Consider the following 19,913-nt stretch of genomic DNA (forward strand, 5'->3'; position numbering starts at 1 on the left):
GCTAAGTGAGGGATACGAATGACCTCCACTTGAGGTTAATCATTCGCCCCTGCTAAGTGAGGGATACGAATGACCTCCTGCCATTCCCACGCATGACTACCCCCTTCTACGTGAAGATGAGCATCACGGAATATCAGGATGGACCAAGCCATCAGTAACTTGTCCATGTTCATACTTTACAAATTTAGCATTTAATACAACTGAGAAGCTCCTCCATGGAACGCTCATTCAAGTTCAAAACCATATAATCATATCATGTCGTGTTCAACCATCATATCCTTTCATAATTATAATATCTCCATTCTGTATTTCACTCTCTTAATATTAACGTCATGCATTCTTTAATCAAATAAAATGAACTTATCACAGAACCTTTGATTTCACGTTTCTGAACAAAAGAAACGAGTCATTTATTCACTTAATATGCTTCAACTCTTGATAATTTGAAAATACTGATCTTTAGAAGAGATGAATAATACATTGAAAGATTTTAAGTGTAAAGAATCTAGATAGAACCCAAGGAATAAAACCAGTGATAAGTGTTTAGATACACCAGCAATATAATTGATTTCAGAAGAACAGCACTGGCAGTCCAAGTACGAACGTAATTTAACAATTTGGACGAACGCCAGTTATGTTCGCTCAAAATTCAATAATAGGGACGAGCGTTCAGTTTAGAAACCGAACCCCGCTTTGGAACGAACGCTAAGTCAATGACCGAGCACAATCAGAACGAACGTTGGTATAAACCGAACGTTGGGTAGGACGAACGTTTAGGTATATGACCGAACACCAGTTATGAACGAACGTTCAATATAGAAACGAACGCTCTGTAGACGAACGTTCAACAGAAGGTCGAACTTCATTTAGGACGAACGTTATTAAGGACGGACGCTCTACTTAAGGCCGAACGTCACTCATTTATAAAGTTTTAAATATTTAAATACTACTGAGCTAGACGAACGCTCAGATCATCAACTAGGGACGCTCATTCTCGGGCAGAATTCTTTCCAAATGAAAGAATTCTAGTCTAAGTAAGCTTAACTGAAAACCGAACGGTTTAAGACCGTACAGGGACGAACGTCCTTTATCAGTACAGAGACCAGATTTCTCAACTCTTAACAGAATTTTCCAGATTTCGATTTTTATGAACTTGACAACTTTCCTTTCAGATTTAATACATCAAATCATACAGATTTCAACATTTGGATCATTCCAAATATACAATCACCATACTCCATTTATACAGAATCAAATCAATATACATTTAAATCAAAAATCAGCAACAACATATATAATACAATTAAGCAGTGTTCATTCATGACAGATTCAATCGATCTAATCATTCCAACTCTATAACATTCACACATCTTTCATGCGTATCCAAAACAACATGCAAATGAACCAGAATTTATATCTCATATCAGTAAACGTTCATAAGGCTCAAATATCAGATTTCATATACATGCAACTCAGATTATAAAATCAAGCAGTATGAATTAAACATATAAGCTTCCCTTACCCGGATTGAAGTTCCAACTTGTCCTAGATGAAAATGGCTTTATCCAACTATGCTTCTATTATATTCTTGATTCTTCCAAAACAAATCTAATCAAAAATTGCAGAACTCTGAGACTACATACTTGCATGCACTAAAACTCTATTCTTCCAGAAACCTAAGAACGAAATACAGTAAGAAGGCTTACCAGATTGGATTCAGTTTCTGTTTGGTCCAAAATGGAGATCACAGCAGTACTAACATTCCTATGGTGCTGCAATTGTGATCAGAGAGGAAACGTGAGTTTTCTGATAGAGAGAAGTTAAGGATTCTTAGAGAGAAATTTGGAGAAAATGAAGAGTTTGGTTTTCTGAGGAAGAAGATGAATGAGTGTGCAGGTGAAAGGGTTCTCAGAAAACTTTGGTTTTGTTAAAGTAACGTTTGCTTGAACAAACATGTCCAAGACTGACACCTGCATACTAAATTCTGATTTGTAAGTTTCTAACGTGACAAGTGGCAGGTGTGCATGTAAGGAGTGGTGCGTTTTTAATGTTGCAGAGAATGATGGTGGTTCAGTTTTCTGTGCATTGCAGAGGTGAAAATCAGAGTTGAAAGTGTGTTTTTAATTACCCGCAACAGTGACGTGGTGTGTGTGTTAGTGGTGTGATGTCAGGATTAAATTTGCTAATTATCCAGGGTCTCACACATACATAAAGTTGATTTGACTTAGAGAGTTAAGTCAGCAGAAACTTAGGAATTTACCTTCAAATCTTAAATTTAAGCTTTGTTTATTACCAATCATAATATAATTACTCCTTCATAAATTTTGTTTGAATTAGATACAAAAATATCAATCTTGTCGAAAATCCAATCATGGCCATAAACAATAAAATTCTATTACAATTTTATTTTTACATTTACATTATACATATAAAATATTGTCTTATTTAAAATATAAAACTCTATTACGATTTTAACTATAAAAAATGCAAAAGAAAAAAAATATTTGAATTATTTTAAATCTTAATTCCTAAATTATGTGTAACTATTGTATATGATAGCAACAAATATTTTCCGAATACACCCTACAATTGTATAGATTCAGTATTGGATCTTTAACGTGATGCATTCACCACATAAACAAAAACAAAAGCACTCATATTTTATATTCTATTTCCCTTTTCTGTTCCGATTTGCAGGATTGGAGTTGCAGAGAATCTTCTGACCTACAGCTCTATCAATCATCTCATATTTTTGTTGACATAATGCAAGACAAAAGGAAATTACAAGGAGACAAGATTTGAGGCTGTGCCTGAGGAGAGGACACGTAACAACCTTAGATGCCTTTTAACCATGATAATATGCATATAAATAACTCTCCATCATAAAAACCGAACACGCTTCCTCCATTCAAAGTTAACTAATGTAGACAATCCAACGATGGAATGCGAATAGTATTTTTTTTCATCACCCATCGCAAAATAAAAAAAAAATGTTAGAAAATATAATTTATTGGTCGTTTTATAAAACCAAATTTCTATTTTTCTTTTATAATTTATTTTTCTTGCTAATTTCCCCTAATAATCGAGAAATAGTTGATAGTGGGACCCTGAGAGTGGCCTTTTAATGAATTGAAATAATAATGCCGTCTGAAAATCCTACGAGTAATATATTATAACATTATTAACTCCTCGAAACATGGCATTTAATTAAGGATAGGTGCAATTCATAAATAACACCCTTTGCTAAGTAATCAGTGTTTAGGTTTCACGCATAAAATTTTTAATAATGGAAGGGCACGAGAAGGAATGAAGATGTTGACCGAAAAATGTGGTTGTAAATAGGAAGTGTGGGTTAATAAGTACAACTTCATAAAATTAAGCATACTGTGTTTCATTTCAACTTTCAAACTTTGTGTTCCACTGTACAGAAAACCAAAAGCCCAAAAGCCAGAATCCGCGCTGTGTCTTTTGTGACACACCACTTTTTGTCCGTCGCAGGAAACAATGACACAACGCAAACGACGCCGATACTAAGATGTAGCAGGTACTGGAACCTTGTTACGTACTTACTGCTGCACACCACCACATACATGTATACAAAAGCGTGTCGGGTATTGCTTACGTGGTGAATTGGGGGTGACAGTTTTGGGGGGAAAACAGAGCAATGGTTTGTGAGGTTTCTTCATCGCAAACTGCTCCATCCACGGAGCTCTTAACAATTCTTTCTTCTTCTTCTTCTTCTTCTTCTTCCGAATCCAACTTTCGACAACTCGATGATGCATTCCTGCAGGTTTATCACTCTCTCTGTCACTGTTTCCATGGTTATTCTTATTGCGATTTAGTAACCAATCTGTGTATAGTTTTTGCTTTTTGGAATCGGATTGTGTGGTTGATTAACAGTATCAGCCAACGTTGGAAGACGATAATTGTATGCATCTTTTGTAGTTCTTGTGCTACCGTAGATCGAGCGTTTTGATGATTTGGAATTAGGATTGTATCTGTTTGGATATCTGTAATATGAACTTATATTGTGCTTGTTAACTTTGTTGTCTATCAAATGTTGGCTCTGTGATGTTTGTGTGTGTTGTTGTGTCGAAGTCCTTCGAACAGGACCGAGGAAATGAGATAATGTTCTTTGTGCTCGTTAGTTTTATCGACATTGAATGGAAATCGTTTTTGAACTGGTAACTTGGGTAATTAATTTTTCACTCTTAAATATAAGTGATTCTTAGCCACTTTCATTGTACATAAAAGATAAAGATATCTCTAAATATACTCTTCTTGAGATTTTATTTTTAATTACTATTATTTTTTATATCAAGTTTGACATTTAAAATCTTGTTTATTTTTTAATTGTTGATTAGTACGCGTATATAATATTTACCACTTTTTTATTAATGTAATGATTAATTAATTTTAATTATATTTCAGTTTTAAACAAGTATACTAAAATGGACTGATAAAATTTAGTCTGTGAGAAAATGAGAAGTTGAGATATACAAAAATGGGTTTCTGTGGCTGTTAATGCTTCAGAAATATCGTAAGTTATAGCCACTTGATACTGGTAGAGAATTTGTAGGATAATGCAATTCCTTATTTCTGACATTATCCCTGTGGAAAAAGATTGGAATAGTCTGGTGTAGCAGAAGTTTTTAACACTGTAATTCAATTATGTCATATAATGGAGCATTATTATTTTTTTATTATTTTACTTTAAAAGTAAAATTTAGAATAATTTCTCATGTTTGATAGAGTAATTTTTATTATACTTGCATTGTATCAAAATTTGACTAAAATAGAAACATCTCTTGCTTGTTTATGGAGAGCTTTCTGTTCTTCAGTGTTGAATCTGGGGTGGTAATGTTGGACTTTTCGGTTGGCAAGACAACAAAACTTCAGCTTTTAAACCATGGAATCAAGTTAAAAGTTAAAACTTCAGCTTTTAACATCATACTTCTAACGAATATATTCGTAGATATAGATGTAGAAGTTGCTAGAGAAACACATTATCAGTTGTTAATCACTATAGAATTATAATTGCTTTTCGTCCTCTGCCTCTGAGACATGATCAGTGGTTCTCTGCCTCACTGTTCGAAAATAATCTTACACTTCAAATATTTTATAGGTTTTTTTCTTTCCTTTTTCTTGTAACTAATTTTTAGATGATATAGTTTGTTCATAGTTGTAGCTAATTTTTTTTTCTATATACAGACTCAAACAAGAATTTGGCTAGGAGAAGTATTGCAGATGAGACTAGATGAGCAACTCATTATATCAGAACTACTTGCTGATGGAGAATTGTTGTACGTTGTTGATAATATGTTTGATCAACAATTGTGTTTCAAATTTTATTTTTTATGTTTATTATTGCTGTTAATATATTAAGGTGAGATATTCTGAAAAATAATCCGTAATATTTTATGTTTAAATCTAGTTTATTAAAAATTAAAAGCTGCATTAATCATGCTAACAATCTTAAGAGAAGGCACATTAGATGTTCTTTTTCCTGTTTATGGATAGTTGGTGATCAATTTTTTGAGGATAACACTTGATAGAATTTGAGAAAAAACTTTAATGAACGACTAACACATGAATGTCACTACCTGGATGGAATGTAGCAGGAATTCGAGAAAATGTTTTTTTGAACCTATCTGTTTGTATGTTTTTGAGGAAAATGTGTTTGAGAAGTTATAATAATTATATACGTTATTAAAAAAAAACTTGAAAAATAATTATTTCAATACTTTAATAAATTGAAAGTAATGGTTTCTGAATAAAAAAATATGCCACAAAATCATGTTTTCAAACATAAATAAATCAACCTTTAACAATTGCTACTCGTACTAGTATTCATCACACAAGTTGCTCCTGGATTGGCAATTCACATTGCTTGGAATCTGAAACAGTTTTATTGGTTTTCAGGTTTCAAGTGTCAAAAGTGGTGTGGAAATTGCTGTCGGCAAAGCATATGGAGCTAAGGCATATAAAAGCATACAAAATCCAGTCATTTACTTCTAAGAAGAACATTGCCAGATATAGGCCTTATTCTAATGTTGATTCATTTTTGAAGGTAACGTGTTCGATTATCACATCTTTGCTTAACTGATAATTACTGACCAAATGAAAAGAGAAGTAAAATTTACATTTTCATTATTGTATTAAAACCTGTAAATTTCCTTAATATTTAATCTGAATTTAGAGGCAGAAGGTTGCGTGGAGAATGATAGCGAATTTTCTTTTCTGAATTCAAATTGAAGTGTAGTTCTGAGGATGTTTATACTTAAGAAGTTGTGCTCTACCATTCTTTATTCCTTCCATCAGCCCTCTAATCTGTTTGAAGTTTGAACTATGCTGTGTCGTAATGTTCTGTACTATTATGTAATTGAATTGCATCACCTTGATGATTTCTAATGTAACTGATGACATGAAGACGCAAAATAGTTATTCACCATCACATCCTATCAATTTTATTTAGTTTGAAATCTCTGTATTATGCTGATACTGGCTTATTTGAAATAGTAGGAAAATCTCTTGATGAAAGCATAAGAATGCAAGAAAAACAAATTCTGAAACTTCACTTTATTCGTTTATGTTTCTAACATTTGAATCATGTATACAGATAAAATTATCAAAGTAATCCCAGTAACTTCTAATATGCAGATTTGCAAAATTTTGGGATTGACTGGCGTTGACCTCTTCTCTCCATCAGATGTAGTTGAGAGAAGAAATACTAGAAAAGTTTGTATGTGTATACGCTCATTCTCCAAAAAATCCAGATCTATGAAGATAAATGTAAGAAATTTTCTTCATGTTCCATACAAAATTAATTTTCTCTTTGTATTTTTAATCTCTAAACAATGGTCTTTTGCTAATGAAAAAACGTGGTCACAGGTTCCAGATTTTGACATTGTGACCTGTATGGTAACCATGCCCAAAGCTTTGGTTGGGTGCATGCGTAGAAGCATAGAACTATCTCACAGCATCCCTACTGATTCCTCTGGTGGCTATTACTTACAAAAACATGCAAGAAGATCTAGACAGGTTTGTCCTCGAATTCACTAATCAATTCAAACAAATATTAAATTGCTATTAGCCAACGACGATCTTGTGAGTCAATTGACATTTTTTGCCAAAGTGTTTTTCATCCAATTTGACCCAAAATAAGTAAATAACTTGCCATGTGAATGTCATGTGCTGTACAATGTACTTCTACTTACCAAATCATTTTGATATTTGTTCTTGTATCCCTAAAGCATGATGACTTTGTAGGGTTACCCAGTTACAGCCTCCACCAAAGACTTTGAGACATATTTGGATCAATATGAGGACCCAGAAAACAAACATCTAGTGCTTCAATTTGATGAGTTGCACACTGATGACTTGTATGATTATACATCAGAGATAGACTACAACATAGCCTCTCCAATGGCTGAACGTATTTGTTTGCCCGAAGATTTAGCTCAATTGGATATCCAAGAGCAACAGAGAAATGGAATTTATAATGACTTTGAATTGTTATGTTCAATGGAGTCATTGCAATATCATTGTTCTGAGGACATAGAGCATGATTGTGAGCTGACATGGTCATCATCTCCTCCCAGTGGGGATTTACGTACTGGCATTATTCACATGTCATCTCATTTAGATACTAAAACGGAACGAGTTCAAGAAAGTAGGAGGATTGTGGACTTTGATTACTTTGAAAATTTGTCATTAAGCAGCAATGGTTCTGTCAATGTAACTCCTAAGAATGACAAAATACCATGTAAAAGGGATGCTAGCTCACTTACAAAAGATAGGAAGGATCCCGATTTATTTCATGAAGAAAATGGTACACCAAATGTATATCAAAGTGCCAGCTCTCACGGTTCAAATCCAACTCCACAGACTGCTGAAAGAGGCAAATTCTTTGAAACTTGCGACGACAAGAAGAAGGTTCTGGTAGTTGCTTGCATGAACTGCTACTCAAGGGAAGACATAGGAGATCAAGTTGATGCAGAGATCAATTTTAGGAATATTGAGTCTTCCAAAGTGCACAATGACAAGAATGATCGACGGGACAAGATAAAAGAAGAGCACGAATCTCAAGGAATGGTGAGATATAGAGACATGCCGTATCAAATAATTTCTAATGCAGGATATTCTTGCTCTGTAAAGAAATTCGAGGAAACTTATCCTTCATTATATTCACCTGATTGTTACTTCTGCAGTACCAATTCTCCAGATAGAGTTGTGCCTCGTAGCAATGACACTAGATCAACTTCACTGAAAAATTTTCTAGCATATGAAGAGAGAGAGTCTCAAGTTGGCTTGAGTTGTTCGGATAATGCTAGTTGCTGTCAGTCTGGTTACGAGCCCGAGTCTTGTAAATGGGATCAGAAAGGAAAATGCGCTATTACATCATATAAAGATAACAAAAGTTCATGTTCTGTGGGAAATGGCTCACATGAGGAAATTAAACCTTGTATACAAAAAAATTCGGAAGTCTTGTCTACTATTGTTAAGTTGGACACTGATGGCAAAGAGCTAAACATCGATTCTCTGCCTCTGGCCTCAAATGCTATAGTTTTAGGCGACTGTGAAAAACCTTCAACTCGTGGTGACGATCCTAATGATTTCAGCAGAGGTGATGCAGCTCAATACATTGGAGATGGAGGCCAGAGAGTACTAGATATGATAATCGATGATGTTGTAGTTCCTGTTAACTGTGATGAGGTTGTATCACTTACTGAATCCTTCACAGCAAGCCTAAGCCCAAAACATGGATTTGATCCTGTCTCCCGTTCAGAACATACTTGTGCGGCGCATGTTAAAGTAAGTTTGTTTTGACCCTTTTCAGGCATGCTTGTGTCAATCATTTTCATTGTAAATTGAGTCTCTATTACAACTTTGCCTTATAGGATGAAATAAATCCAGCAGATGAGAGAGTACACTTCTTAGAAAATGTAGTTGGAACAAAAGAGGGAGATGAAGAAATACCAAAAGAAAAACCTCAAAAGAAGAAACTGCTAAGATCGGTCTTGGGTGGTGCAGCTGCAGTTGGTTTGTTATTCATGATTTTGCACTTAAGGTTTGTGTTTGGCCCCTTTTTTGTGTTTTCCAGGTAGTGCTGGTTTAGTGAGTGCATTGATTTGACGTTTTGGTCTTTTGTATGATAGGAGGAATGGCGGGGAAAAGGCTGCACAACCAAGTATGGCATCTAGTCATATAGACAAAGTGAAGATTCAGAAAAAATCTGACAGGAAAGTAACGAGAAGTACTAAAAAAGGGGTTTATCCAGCTGAAAAGATCACGTTGAAGTGATTAAGATTTTGGGCTCTTATGTTCAACTAGTGATAAGGTAATAGTTTCAACTTTGGAACCTCGTTGGTTACACATTTGAGTTAACTGAAGCTATATATATATACAAATAAACCAATATATACAGATTTGCGCTGTTTGCCACCATCCAAACACAACACAGCATGGCCAATGTACAAAATACTAGGTTTTTACCCGTGCAACACGAGTTACTTAATTTTTAATTTGTTGATTGATATAATACATCAATTTAACTGTGTTTAGATAAAGATTGAATTATATATGATAAGTATTATTAATAAATATAAAATGATAGAGTACATTAATATTTACTTATGAATTGTGTGTAACTTGTGTATGTGAGTGAAGTATTTGTCTCCAATAATATTGTTTGTATAATGGTTGTATTTATGTATATAAATAAATAATTATAATAATTGAATGACTTTAATTATTATCTTTCTAATTCTTTCTCAATAGAAAAGGAAAAAAAAATAACTTAAATTATAATTGAATGGATTATAGATATAATGAAATAAATATCAATTTTAAAATAAACAACAAAATCCATTTAAATTTTTCTCATCGTATTGTTTAATTGGTTATTAATACTTATTTATAACAACGTTTGCTTAGATACGATGGATAATATTTTGACCATATATAATATATTGGTGATGCTTAATTGAGAATACTTAGCATATATAATTGCTAGTAAGTAAATTAAAAATATAACAATTTGCATATTAAATGAAAATTTTATACATTAAACAATAAAAAAAATTGTAAAAAATTGTTTAAGTTTTAATTTATATAAAAAGAATGTTTAGTATTCAAACTATCAATACACATTATAAATGGAATATTGATATTAATGTTTATAATTAAAAATTAATTTAATGATACTTAAAAAATATTTAGTTATATTATATTTAAAAGAAGTATTTTATATATAATGTTTCAAATTCTGTTCCTAAATATTTTTTCATAAAAATTTTCTTGAATTTATAAATAAAGTATAAAATGTGGGACAAAACTTATATATTTTTTTACTAAATATTAAACTATATCATGTAGTAAAAAAGTTCATCTACATATTCATTCCAGTGAATTTCATTTAATTGCTTTTTTTAATAAAAACACGTTTAAAATATATTTCTTTCAATTAATGTAAGTCTTTTTTATGTTTTCTTTAAAAGTATTTCATTAATTTTATTATATTAATTAAAACATTGATTTAATTAAAAGTAAAATATCACCAATGTAATTTTTTTTAAATTGTAATATATTTATGATATAATTTTATTAAAGTATCTCTCTCTCTCTCTCTCTCTCTCTCTCTCTCTCTCTATATATATATATATATATATATATATATATATATATATATATTTATTTATTTATTTATCATATAATGCTGTTTAAAACTTATCTTTATAAATTAAAATCTTGAATAATTTGTAATCAACATAAAAAAGTATCTACTTATTTGTTTAAAATTATTTTTAAACACTAATTGTAAATAAATTAAAGCTGATTTGAATATTTTATAAGTAATTAAAATATATTAATCACATAAAAGGTTATTTTGACTTTTTCGTAGAATAATTATTTGATAAAATATTTATGGTAAAGTAAATTTAAATATTTTTATTATGAAAAAATAATTTTGAAATTTGTATGTTGTATGTAATATATATTTTATTAAAAAATAATAACTTTGATTAAAATAAGTTATAATTGTTCAGTAATTTATTGATGAAATCACTTTCTAGTTGAAAACGTATAGACTTTTTGGAATTTGATATTTTCCCTTTACCTTTATTAATTTCCAATATTACTAAATAAATAGGAATATGTTTCCAAATATTACCTCAACATTCTAATTTTAGCATCATAATAAATAATAAATAATAAATAAGACATCTAAATCAATTACGAAAAACTATTAGATAAGAAAGAATACTCTAGTGCAATCAAATATGCTTCGACACCTACTTTTAATCTACTCACTCAATAACGTGATTCTGACAAAATAAACAAACAAACACACAAGAAACAACATGATAAGTTAATGTGTAAAAGAATTTTTATAAAACAAACATAGAGATATTACCATACAACACTCATTCATAAAGACAATCATATCAAATATATAAAGACTCATACTAGATTCAATTATTCAGATACAAGTCAGATTTTGTTGAATTATGCACTTGTGGTGGTGAAATAGCTCATAATCTCAAGCTCGTATACACAAGGTTAGTCTATCAACATCTTTGGCCAAGATAAAGTCCATAAACTATAACCTCATGCACGTCTCACCACATACCCCACCCTTCTTTAGTTGAGATTAAATGGTTAGTAGAGACATACCAAATCCATATATCAATACATACACTAAAGAAATGTCACTATAGAATCTCCCCACTAGATTCCTGAAATTACACCAAACACATACAATGCTCATATTTATTAACAAGTTCATCACATAATTATTCGCATGCATATTTATCCAAAAATATATCCACCATTCTCAAATAAACATCATAAATCAATTATCATTTTAACATCACATAGTCCTACATTAAACATACATGAATGTACATATAAAATAGTATCAATCTCTCTTAATTTCCCTTAGTGGGAATATCTACTCGCTCAGCAGGTAGTGCCTAAAGGCCCACTCACCCAACAACCAGATACCTCGTTTAGTGAAATTATCACTAGAACTCATAGACTTAATTTCTCCCAAAAGACATAGTGAGTTATTTGACTTTGGCAAGCATATCCTTACTCAGCAACAACCAAGTCAGAAGTTCTATGACTTTGGCTTCGCCTAGCAAGTATATCCTTGTTCAGTGACAATCAAGTAAAAAACTCTCTAACTTTGACTTCGCCCAACAAGTTTATCCTTCTCAAAAGCTCTCTAACATTGACTTCACTGAGGGATAATCAAATCAACATTCTCAATTTCATCATACAAATTCAAGTAAGTCAAATCAAAACCATAATCTCAGTTCAACTTATCTTATATCATCACACACCTTAATCATTCAAACAAATCACTTTAGAATCATAAAATTAGTAATTACAAGGTATCAATAACATAAAAACTATACAATTAGTTTGTGTATTGATGCTATGAGTGTCTGAAATTTGTTAAGTTACGTTTTATGCAAACAAATGAATTTTTGTATGAGATAATGGTTAGTAAGTATGAAACAAGTGTGATTTGTTTTGGAGAAAGAAATTTCATGGGAAAATTCCATTTGTTGTGTAATGTGCTCTTTGATGTGGAGTCCAGATGTTGGAGGTTATCCTGTCACTCTAATAACCATTCAGACTCAGGTGGAGTAGAACGAGGTATATGGTGAGAGGTGCATGATGTCTTAGTCTAGGAACTTTACCTTGGCCAAGGATATTAATGGACTAACCTTGTATGAGGTAGGGTGAAACTCATCGACACTGATTCTGCAAAACAGTAAAGGCCACTACAAGTGCAAGACCTCTCGATATTCGATATCAACGTTTGTATTTGAATAATTGAGTCTTTTATAGTCTTCTCTTGTTAATTGTATGTGTTGATGAATGATTGATTAAATCTTATAACATGTATTATTATATGTTCTATATATGATATCTTTTTGTAAATTAGCTTACCCTCTCTTGTTTGTTTGTCTGTAATGTGTTATGTTCTTTTTTTACAGTGACCATCTTATTGGTGTGAGCAGAGAGATACAAGTGATAGTGACACCTCTTGTGGTTCAGAAGCCAACTGTTTATCCAATTGAACAATATTAGATCATGTTAAGTCTTGTAATATAATCATAATATAGGAGCTTGAGAATATATTTGACTAATAATCTTGTAAGACTGTACTAATATATATATATATATATATATATATATATATATATATATATATATGCATTGGATTATTTGTCTTTTGAATATTTATAATAAAATGTTTTATTTTAATATTATATTATTAAAATGAGACGTTGTAATGCTCATGATGTGAATAAAAGGATCAAATTAAATTTGAAAAATTTGAGGGTTAAAATAAAATTGACTTTTGGGTGATTTATGTTGCAAGATAAAATTCTTCCTTGTAGATTTTGCTTAGGCGAAGTAACATACTTAGTAGTATAAAGTGTGTAGGTCGTGAAAAGGAAGTGGAAACCGTCACACATTTGTGCTTTAGATGTGATTTTTTTTTCCTCTCAACATTAGGATGCAATTTAGAATTGGTCTGAGTACAGTTATCCGCATAATAAAGGTAGAAACCATGCAGAGCAATCTACAGATTTCTGATGTCAATATTAACAAAACTGAAAAAGTATATGGGAGTTTGTATGACATGCAACAATCTGGGTAATATAGTATGATAAAAATGATATCCATTTTAATGATAAAAGAAATAATTTTTTATATAATGTTATGATTGATACTTGGATGAATCATGGAATGGATTATTCGTGACATGTTGGTGCCACTCACCTAGGTTGTCTGTAACGAGTCTTTTTTTGTTTTTGCATTTGTAGTGTTATTTGGCTCCTTAAAAAAAAAGGGCACATGCAATCACACAAATAGGTAACATGTGGGTTAAAACCAAATTACAGTAACTATTTTAAAAATAATACAAGGACTGAATTATCAAGGGAGGATTTTACTATAAAAGAATAAGAGTGAATAACAGATTCATGGTTACTGTATCAAATCATAAAAGCTTATGATTAAAAAACATAAAATTCTGCTACTTAAGTGAAACACCCATATATGATATACATTTCTTTCACCTTTTTATACAAACACTCATCCCATTTGATACGTATACGTGTACTTACTATATATCCTTTAAGAACTTACCACATCACATAATTATTTTTTTCGTTCGCATAGGTTGTTTCCAGAACAAGGCTTTTCTGTTGAGCAGGAGAAAATATATATGTGCTTGTTAAGTATTCACTATTTTCCTTTGTTGTGCAAAGTGAATATGAAGCTTCATAGAAGTTGTTTAATGCTCACTCCACTTCCATTTGAAGTCAAAGGATGACAAAAAACAGCTAACTATGAAGCCAGGGAAACACCTTTAACTTCAATAGAAGATAGGGTGATCATTAAAGCACTTCTGTGAAGCTTCAGTTTCACTTTACCTAACAAACGATAACAGTGAATATTTAACACGGAGATATATTTTGCCATGCTCAAATGAAAGCTTTGCCCCAGACACAACCCAATATCCAGGAGTATCTTCAGGTCCTCTCATCATTTCGGTTGTGTCAACAAACCTTTGAAGCTTTGGTGTGTGAACTGGTGCAGGGCGTACAGAAGAATATGTATTGGAACTAATGGTTTTATCACCTGGCTTTGGAAGGCCCCTCTGTCCCTCACTGGAAATGAATGCTAAGATGCCCCCAGACTTTATGCTAAACTGGTCAAGACTGGAGGATCGATCCCATTCAGGTATCTTCTGCAGAATGGCACCAATTACTTTGGAGAAACGCAGCCTCAGAAGGAGGCACTTCTTTTCAACTTGTAACTGAGCTCCTGTCACAATTGAAACACTATCATTTGACTCAACTGGAGCAGTACACACGTATGAAAAAGAGTTCCATTTAACTTTCTTATGCCAGCTGCAGTTATATGAGTCACAAGATAAGTAAGTATTTGCGTTGTCAGAAAGTGGTAAGGACTTGGGTAGAGAAGCCAGATGCTGCAGGTGAATGGCCAACCGGTTGCTTCTTCTACCTTCCAATTGTAATCTTAGCCCAACTACTGGTCTATTCCCTACATCTACCTGCAGTGAAGGAAAAGGAACCAAGATGATCAAATTCATTATTGTATAATGTATAGAAACCGTAGATCTCCTAAGTTGTCAATGTTTACTAGTACGTTAGTACTTCTACTATATCCATATGTATGTAAAATGCAGAGTTGGTGTTTACTACCAGAAGGGTCATATTAGCATCAGAATGCCACTGCTCTAACATAATTCAATTACATTAACTGAGTCTAAAAAGCAAAACACTAACATCGTGCATATTCAACAAATATGTAGAGAAACTACTCGTGCCTTGTTTATTTTAACACAACGAAAGAAAAACCAGAATAAGGTAAATCTTTTTCTGCTCACTGTTTATTAAACACCGAAAGCATGGGAACCTTCAACTCATAAAATGCACATAAAAACTGTAAGATGGCAAACTTACTGGAATGGTGTTTACGTAAAGCTTGGGACCCAAGATACTGAATCTAAGCCAGGTGTTCTCTTGATGCTTCGAATGAGAACCAAGGCGAATCTCACTAAGTACAGGTGCCCATTGTCTTGGTAGCTGAAACTCACAAAACTGATGAAGGTCTTCAATTGGAGGTTTATCTGTTTCAGCAATCATAGTTTATGTACAGGTTCAGTTAATTCAGTTTCAGAAAGAGAATATCATAGAAAAACCCAATTTACTTGTATGATTGACAAAACAAAGGAAAGTGGTGAATTGAGTCCCCTTTAAAGACTAACTTCGGAACTCTGTTGTTCGAGATAATGTTTTCCAGAAACCAAGTAAAAATAAGGCGGCGCTTGTGATAAAAGATGAAAACAAGAAATGGAAAACCATTCTAAAAGTAAACAAGCCCCTGGATATTTTATCCGTGGATAAAAGAATTTTTCATGACATGGTCATTTTCTGAAATTTAGGTAGAAAGGGCAAAGTCTTACTACTGTGAAATATTTGTGCAACAAGACAAATAAAAGAATTGCTTACAACGGAGATAAAGATTTATGGCATGGCTCACAAATCCACTTCCACGGATGCTTCTCAAAAGGGATGTCAGAGGGAGAAGGAACAGTGATATCACGTCAGGCTCCGAATCAATAGTACCTAACCATTCATCATGATACATCATTTGATTGCTTCCACCCCTCCTACTATGTATCATAACGAGATTCTGCAAATCCAGTTGAGAGAATTTATGAATAATCAATGTGGTAAGGAAATTTAAAACTCTTTTTGTTTGTAACATCCGTTGCATTGCAAGAGAGGGACTTGGGCACAAATGTATTAACGGAGCATAACAGAGCAAACATTTCTTCATTATACTGGGAATTGAATATTTTTGCTGTGACATTATTAGTAACATTACGCTAGTTCTTCAAGAAAGGGACACTGACACCGTAGAATTCTAAATAGAATTTAAAATTTCAAGATGAGTTATTTCATTGTAAGATAAGAAGAGATAATTAATGGTATGTTACTAAAGGAAGGTCAAAGCATTCTGTGAAGCTACTAGACATACATAAAATGAATAATTATTCTCATGGAAGAATCTGTTTAAGTTGAACAAGCAATTCCGTATGTAATTTAAGAATAATGCTATACGTAAGTAAGAAAATTTGGTTACTCTTGTAACAGTTTACCATACAAAGATTATAACATATAAAGCTGAAATGAGTTTTAAGTTGCCACTAACTGCATTCTTGATGCATGAGTTAGGAAGGTTAAGAAAATAAATTAACTAAAAAACTACTTATAAGTTAATGATCAACAAAAAGAAATTGCCCTAACAAAAATCAACTTTTTAAAAATTAATTAGTTATGGGAAAAGTACTCTCTTTAGCACAAAACTTGCATGGTTAGTTCTTTTTTTTTTAAGGGAAGTGGAAGGGGAAGGACTTTCCCAATCCCAAATTCCCACCTAAGAATCAAATTAATATATAAACTTTCAATCTGACCACTCTATTATAATATTTATTTTCTATTTCCAACTAAAAATTCCAGAACGACTAAATCAAGTTAATAAAGAAGTATAATGACACCTCTTTTTCTTTACTGAAGTCTTCAGAAGCCTGGCAATGATTGTCTGCAGAATCCTTGAACTTCCTGTCAGCTGTATCCTTCAAAAATTTCTGAATACTAGTAGGTCCAAGATATGATGTATCCTCTTGTCTAAGATATAAAACATCCTTCCCTCCCATGCTCACCCCAACTATGACATGAGTTCCAAAACGTTCTATAAACCTTGCATGAATCAGTATAACAATTTTATCATTCTGAACTTACAGTTATGCAATGTAATTTGTTTCACTCAAGACACCCCTTCAAATTCACACAGCAGAGCATGAGGAGATTTATGAAATATACAGATTGAAATTTATGACGTGCTTAAAGACATTGTTTTCCTACTTGATGCATTATATATGGTGAAGGAAAGCATTACATGTAGTCTCTAAATAGATTGAAATTAACAAAAAAAATAAAGGTTTGAACTAGTATTAATTGGGTGAGTGGTAATGAATGAACTAAAAATACCTAACATGATCGTAAAAATATGTTGAAACGGTAAACACTGGAAGAGAAGCTCATAATTTCTGGGCCAAAAACACTTCTCGATACATGGAGTAGTAACTTGTTACATCATACCACTACAAGGCCTCAAAGTCTTACCTTGCCAAGGCTTCAGGGTCCCACGACGATGGCACTGCTTCTTTGACATGATCAAGGAGTTCACCATGATACTTTTCTAATTCAATGGCATAGCGTTTGATGAACCAACCATCATAAGCAAGAGACTTGATAGAAGTCAAATCCTTTATACCTCGGCTGGATAACCCAAATGAAGAACAGAAATGACCCGATGCAGTTCGTCCACCAAGGCACATTTCCTGGTTGAAGTGCTCCAACATCTGAAACACGGCATAGGGTCACACAAATTAACATCTGCCTTAAGGTTAGTATAAGTATACACGACATTGCCAATGGCAACAACTCTATTTCTAACATACCCTTCTAACAAATTTCAGCGAATAATGAAGAATATATTATAAAAAAAAAACGTACTACAGTATGCTGATAACACTTCTGAAGCATATAAAAATGGTAACATATTCATAATTAGCATGCCTGTTGCAAGGGTAGCACTTCTGAGAAGACTCTAATGGATTCCCCTCTGACACATTTGATAGAGTTAGGGACATTTGGAATTGAAATCCCTCCTCCAGGAATCTCAAGAAGACGGCTCTGTTTCTCATCCACAAATATCAACCTTGAACCCTTCTTACAGTTGTCAAAACCTATATCTTGTGTTATGTCAAAACCCAGCCCAATTGAGTCTATGGCTTTCTGGGCTGCTTCCAAGCTCGAAACTTTCGGTGCCATTACTAAATTTGAAGGTAGAGAACATCCAAACAACGCAAAAGTTGAAGTACAAGACGAAACTATCACACACTGGATTAAGACCAAGCCAAGTCAACACGGACAAAGACTCAGTTTTTAACAGACAATAACTTCGTAAGAAGTTTCATAATCATTTAGCAGAAACTGGGACCTTTGATTTGGCTTTCAGAACCGTAGGAAGTAGCAAGGAAGCAGCCACTTATGACGAGACACCAATGGAACCATATTACAATTTGAAAGAGTCTAAGAATGCCTAAGAGGCTTAACTCCATCTTACTAATCTAGTTTAACTTTAATATAAATATGATATGATAGTAATAATATAAGTTTATTTATCTAAAATAAGTAATTTTAGTAGAAAGAAAAAGATGGTATTCAAATTTATGTTACTACGTTTAAACTTTGATTTTGATTCTTTTAAATTATTTTATTGTGTTACTTTATTTAGTATTGTTATCTACTCTCTCTCTCTCTCTATCTATCTCGTTAGTTTATTTATTTTCTTTTTTTCTATCTTGTTGTAATATTGTGTCAATTATTGCGTTGTCTATTTTTAATTTTAATTTAAATATTTTACAATTAAACAAGCTGATAAAATTCAAATTTATAAAGAAAAATAAGTTGTAGTAATATTATTAAAAAATTATATAAAATGGTAAAATTTATTTAATTAAATTATAGTATATCTTATAAAAAAAGAAGGGAACACAAAGAATCACAAAAAAAACATAAAACGTAAAGTAATTGTGCTCATAAATTACTTCAAAAGTATTATATTACTTTACTCAGACAAAGTCATCAAATCTTATCTTAATTTTGAAATAGTAAATAATTAGAAATAAAGTTAAATATTGAAAGTGTTTCTTCATTGAATTTTAAATGTTTTATATATTTATTCAGATTATTTTAAGAAATAATAATAAAAAAGGATTGATTGATAAGATATTTATAGAAGAACTTCACAGAAAGTTTAAATTTTTTAATATTAATAAATATATTAGTTATGTTCCTTATTTTATGTGCTTTAGTTATAAAAGGTTGTGTCAATTTTAGAGTTGATGTCAATAGGTCAAAATGGTTAGGTCGTTGTAAGCAGAATATAACAAATAACTTTTGTATTCTTATGAAATTAAACCTTTTTGAAATAAAAAAGTGTTATTTTTCACACTTCAACATCAATAATGTTAAAAGGTTATGACAGAAAACAAATTATGAAGAAGTTTCAGTTTCACTTTAAAATATTGAAAACTAAACCGATAAAAAAAATCTGAAAATCCTTCTAAAAGTCGAAAACTGATCAAAATTATCTTAGATTATTCTGATTTACCATTTTACAGCTAAATTTTAATTTTAATTGAAAATAGAAAAGTAAATCAAAATAAACCAAACTGTTTATTATATTTAAATTTGGTATTACATAGATAATATTTCTGGAAATTT

The 19,913-nt window shown here is 31.9% G+C and overlaps 2 protein-coding genes across 2 annotated transcripts; one reads left to right on the forward strand and one right to left on the reverse strand.

Annotated features, from left to right (window-relative positions):
• The first annotated feature begins 3,283 nt into the window (after positions 1 to 3,283).
• Positions 3,284 to 9,524, forward strand: LOC124829733 (uncharacterized). Its single transcript, XM_047303304.2, has 8 exons — positions 3,284 to 3,790; positions 5,212 to 5,303; positions 5,923 to 6,070; positions 6,661 to 6,792; positions 6,892 to 7,041; positions 7,270 to 8,814; positions 8,901 to 9,070; positions 9,159 to 9,524. The coding sequence occupies exons 1-8, from the start codon at positions 3,665 to 3,667 to the stop codon at positions 9,301 to 9,303; spliced, it is 2,508 nt and encodes an 835-aa protein (XP_047159260.1). The 5' UTR covers positions 3,284 to 3,664; the 3' UTR covers positions 9,304 to 9,524.
• A 4,428-nt stretch (positions 9,525 to 13,952) lies between these two features.
• On the reverse strand, positions 13,953 to 18,693 carry LOC124829743 (MACPF domain-containing protein At4g24290-like). The gene is made up of 6 exons (XM_047303312.2): positions 18,201 to 18,693; positions 17,745 to 17,983; positions 17,117 to 17,318; positions 16,065 to 16,248; positions 15,516 to 15,682; positions 13,953 to 15,103 (listed from the first exon to the last, which is right to left on the reverse strand). Exons 1-6 carry the CDS (start codon positions 18,453 to 18,455, stop codon positions 14,456 to 14,458), a joined length of 1,695 nt encoding a protein of 564 aa, XP_047159268.1. The 5' UTR covers positions 18,456 to 18,693; the 3' UTR covers positions 13,953 to 14,455.
• Positions 18,694 to 19,913: the final 1,220 nt, after the last annotated feature.

The sequence above is a fragment of the Vigna umbellata genome, chromosome 1 (genome assembly GCF_029865625.1).
Source record: "Vigna umbellata cultivar VRB3 chromosome 1, Vumbellata_1.0, whole genome shotgun sequence".
In the NCBI taxonomy this organism is placed as follows: domain Eukaryota; kingdom Viridiplantae; phylum Streptophyta; class Magnoliopsida; order Fabales; family Fabaceae; genus Vigna; species Vigna umbellata.

Bases quoted from the DNA above. Each gene is read 5' to 3' on its own strand.
- LOC124829733 (XM_047303304.2), top strand. From the start codon at position 3,665: ATGGTTTGTGAGGTTTCTTCATCGCAAACTGCTCCATCCACGGAGCTC. The intron at 6,793-6,891 runs GTAAGAAATTTT...ACGTGGTCACAG, and splicing joins CCAGATCTATGAAGATAAAT to GTTCCAGATTTTGACATTGT. The intron at 8,815-8,900 runs GTAAGTTTGTTT...TTTGCCTTATAG, and splicing joins CTTGTGCGGCGCATGTTAAA to GATGAAATAAATCCAGCAGA.
- LOC124829743 (XM_047303312.2), bottom strand. From the start codon at position 18,455: ATGGCACCGAAAGTTTCGAGCTTGGAAGCAGCCCAGAAAGCCATAGAC. The intron at 17,984-18,200 runs GCATGCTAATTA...GCCGTGTTTCAG, and splicing joins AAGTGCTACCCTTGCAACAG to ATGTTGGAGCACTTCAACCA. The intron at 15,104-15,515 runs GTAAGTTTGCCA...CCTTCACTGCAG, and splicing joins TTTACGTAAACACCATTCCA to GTAGATGTAGGGAATAGACC.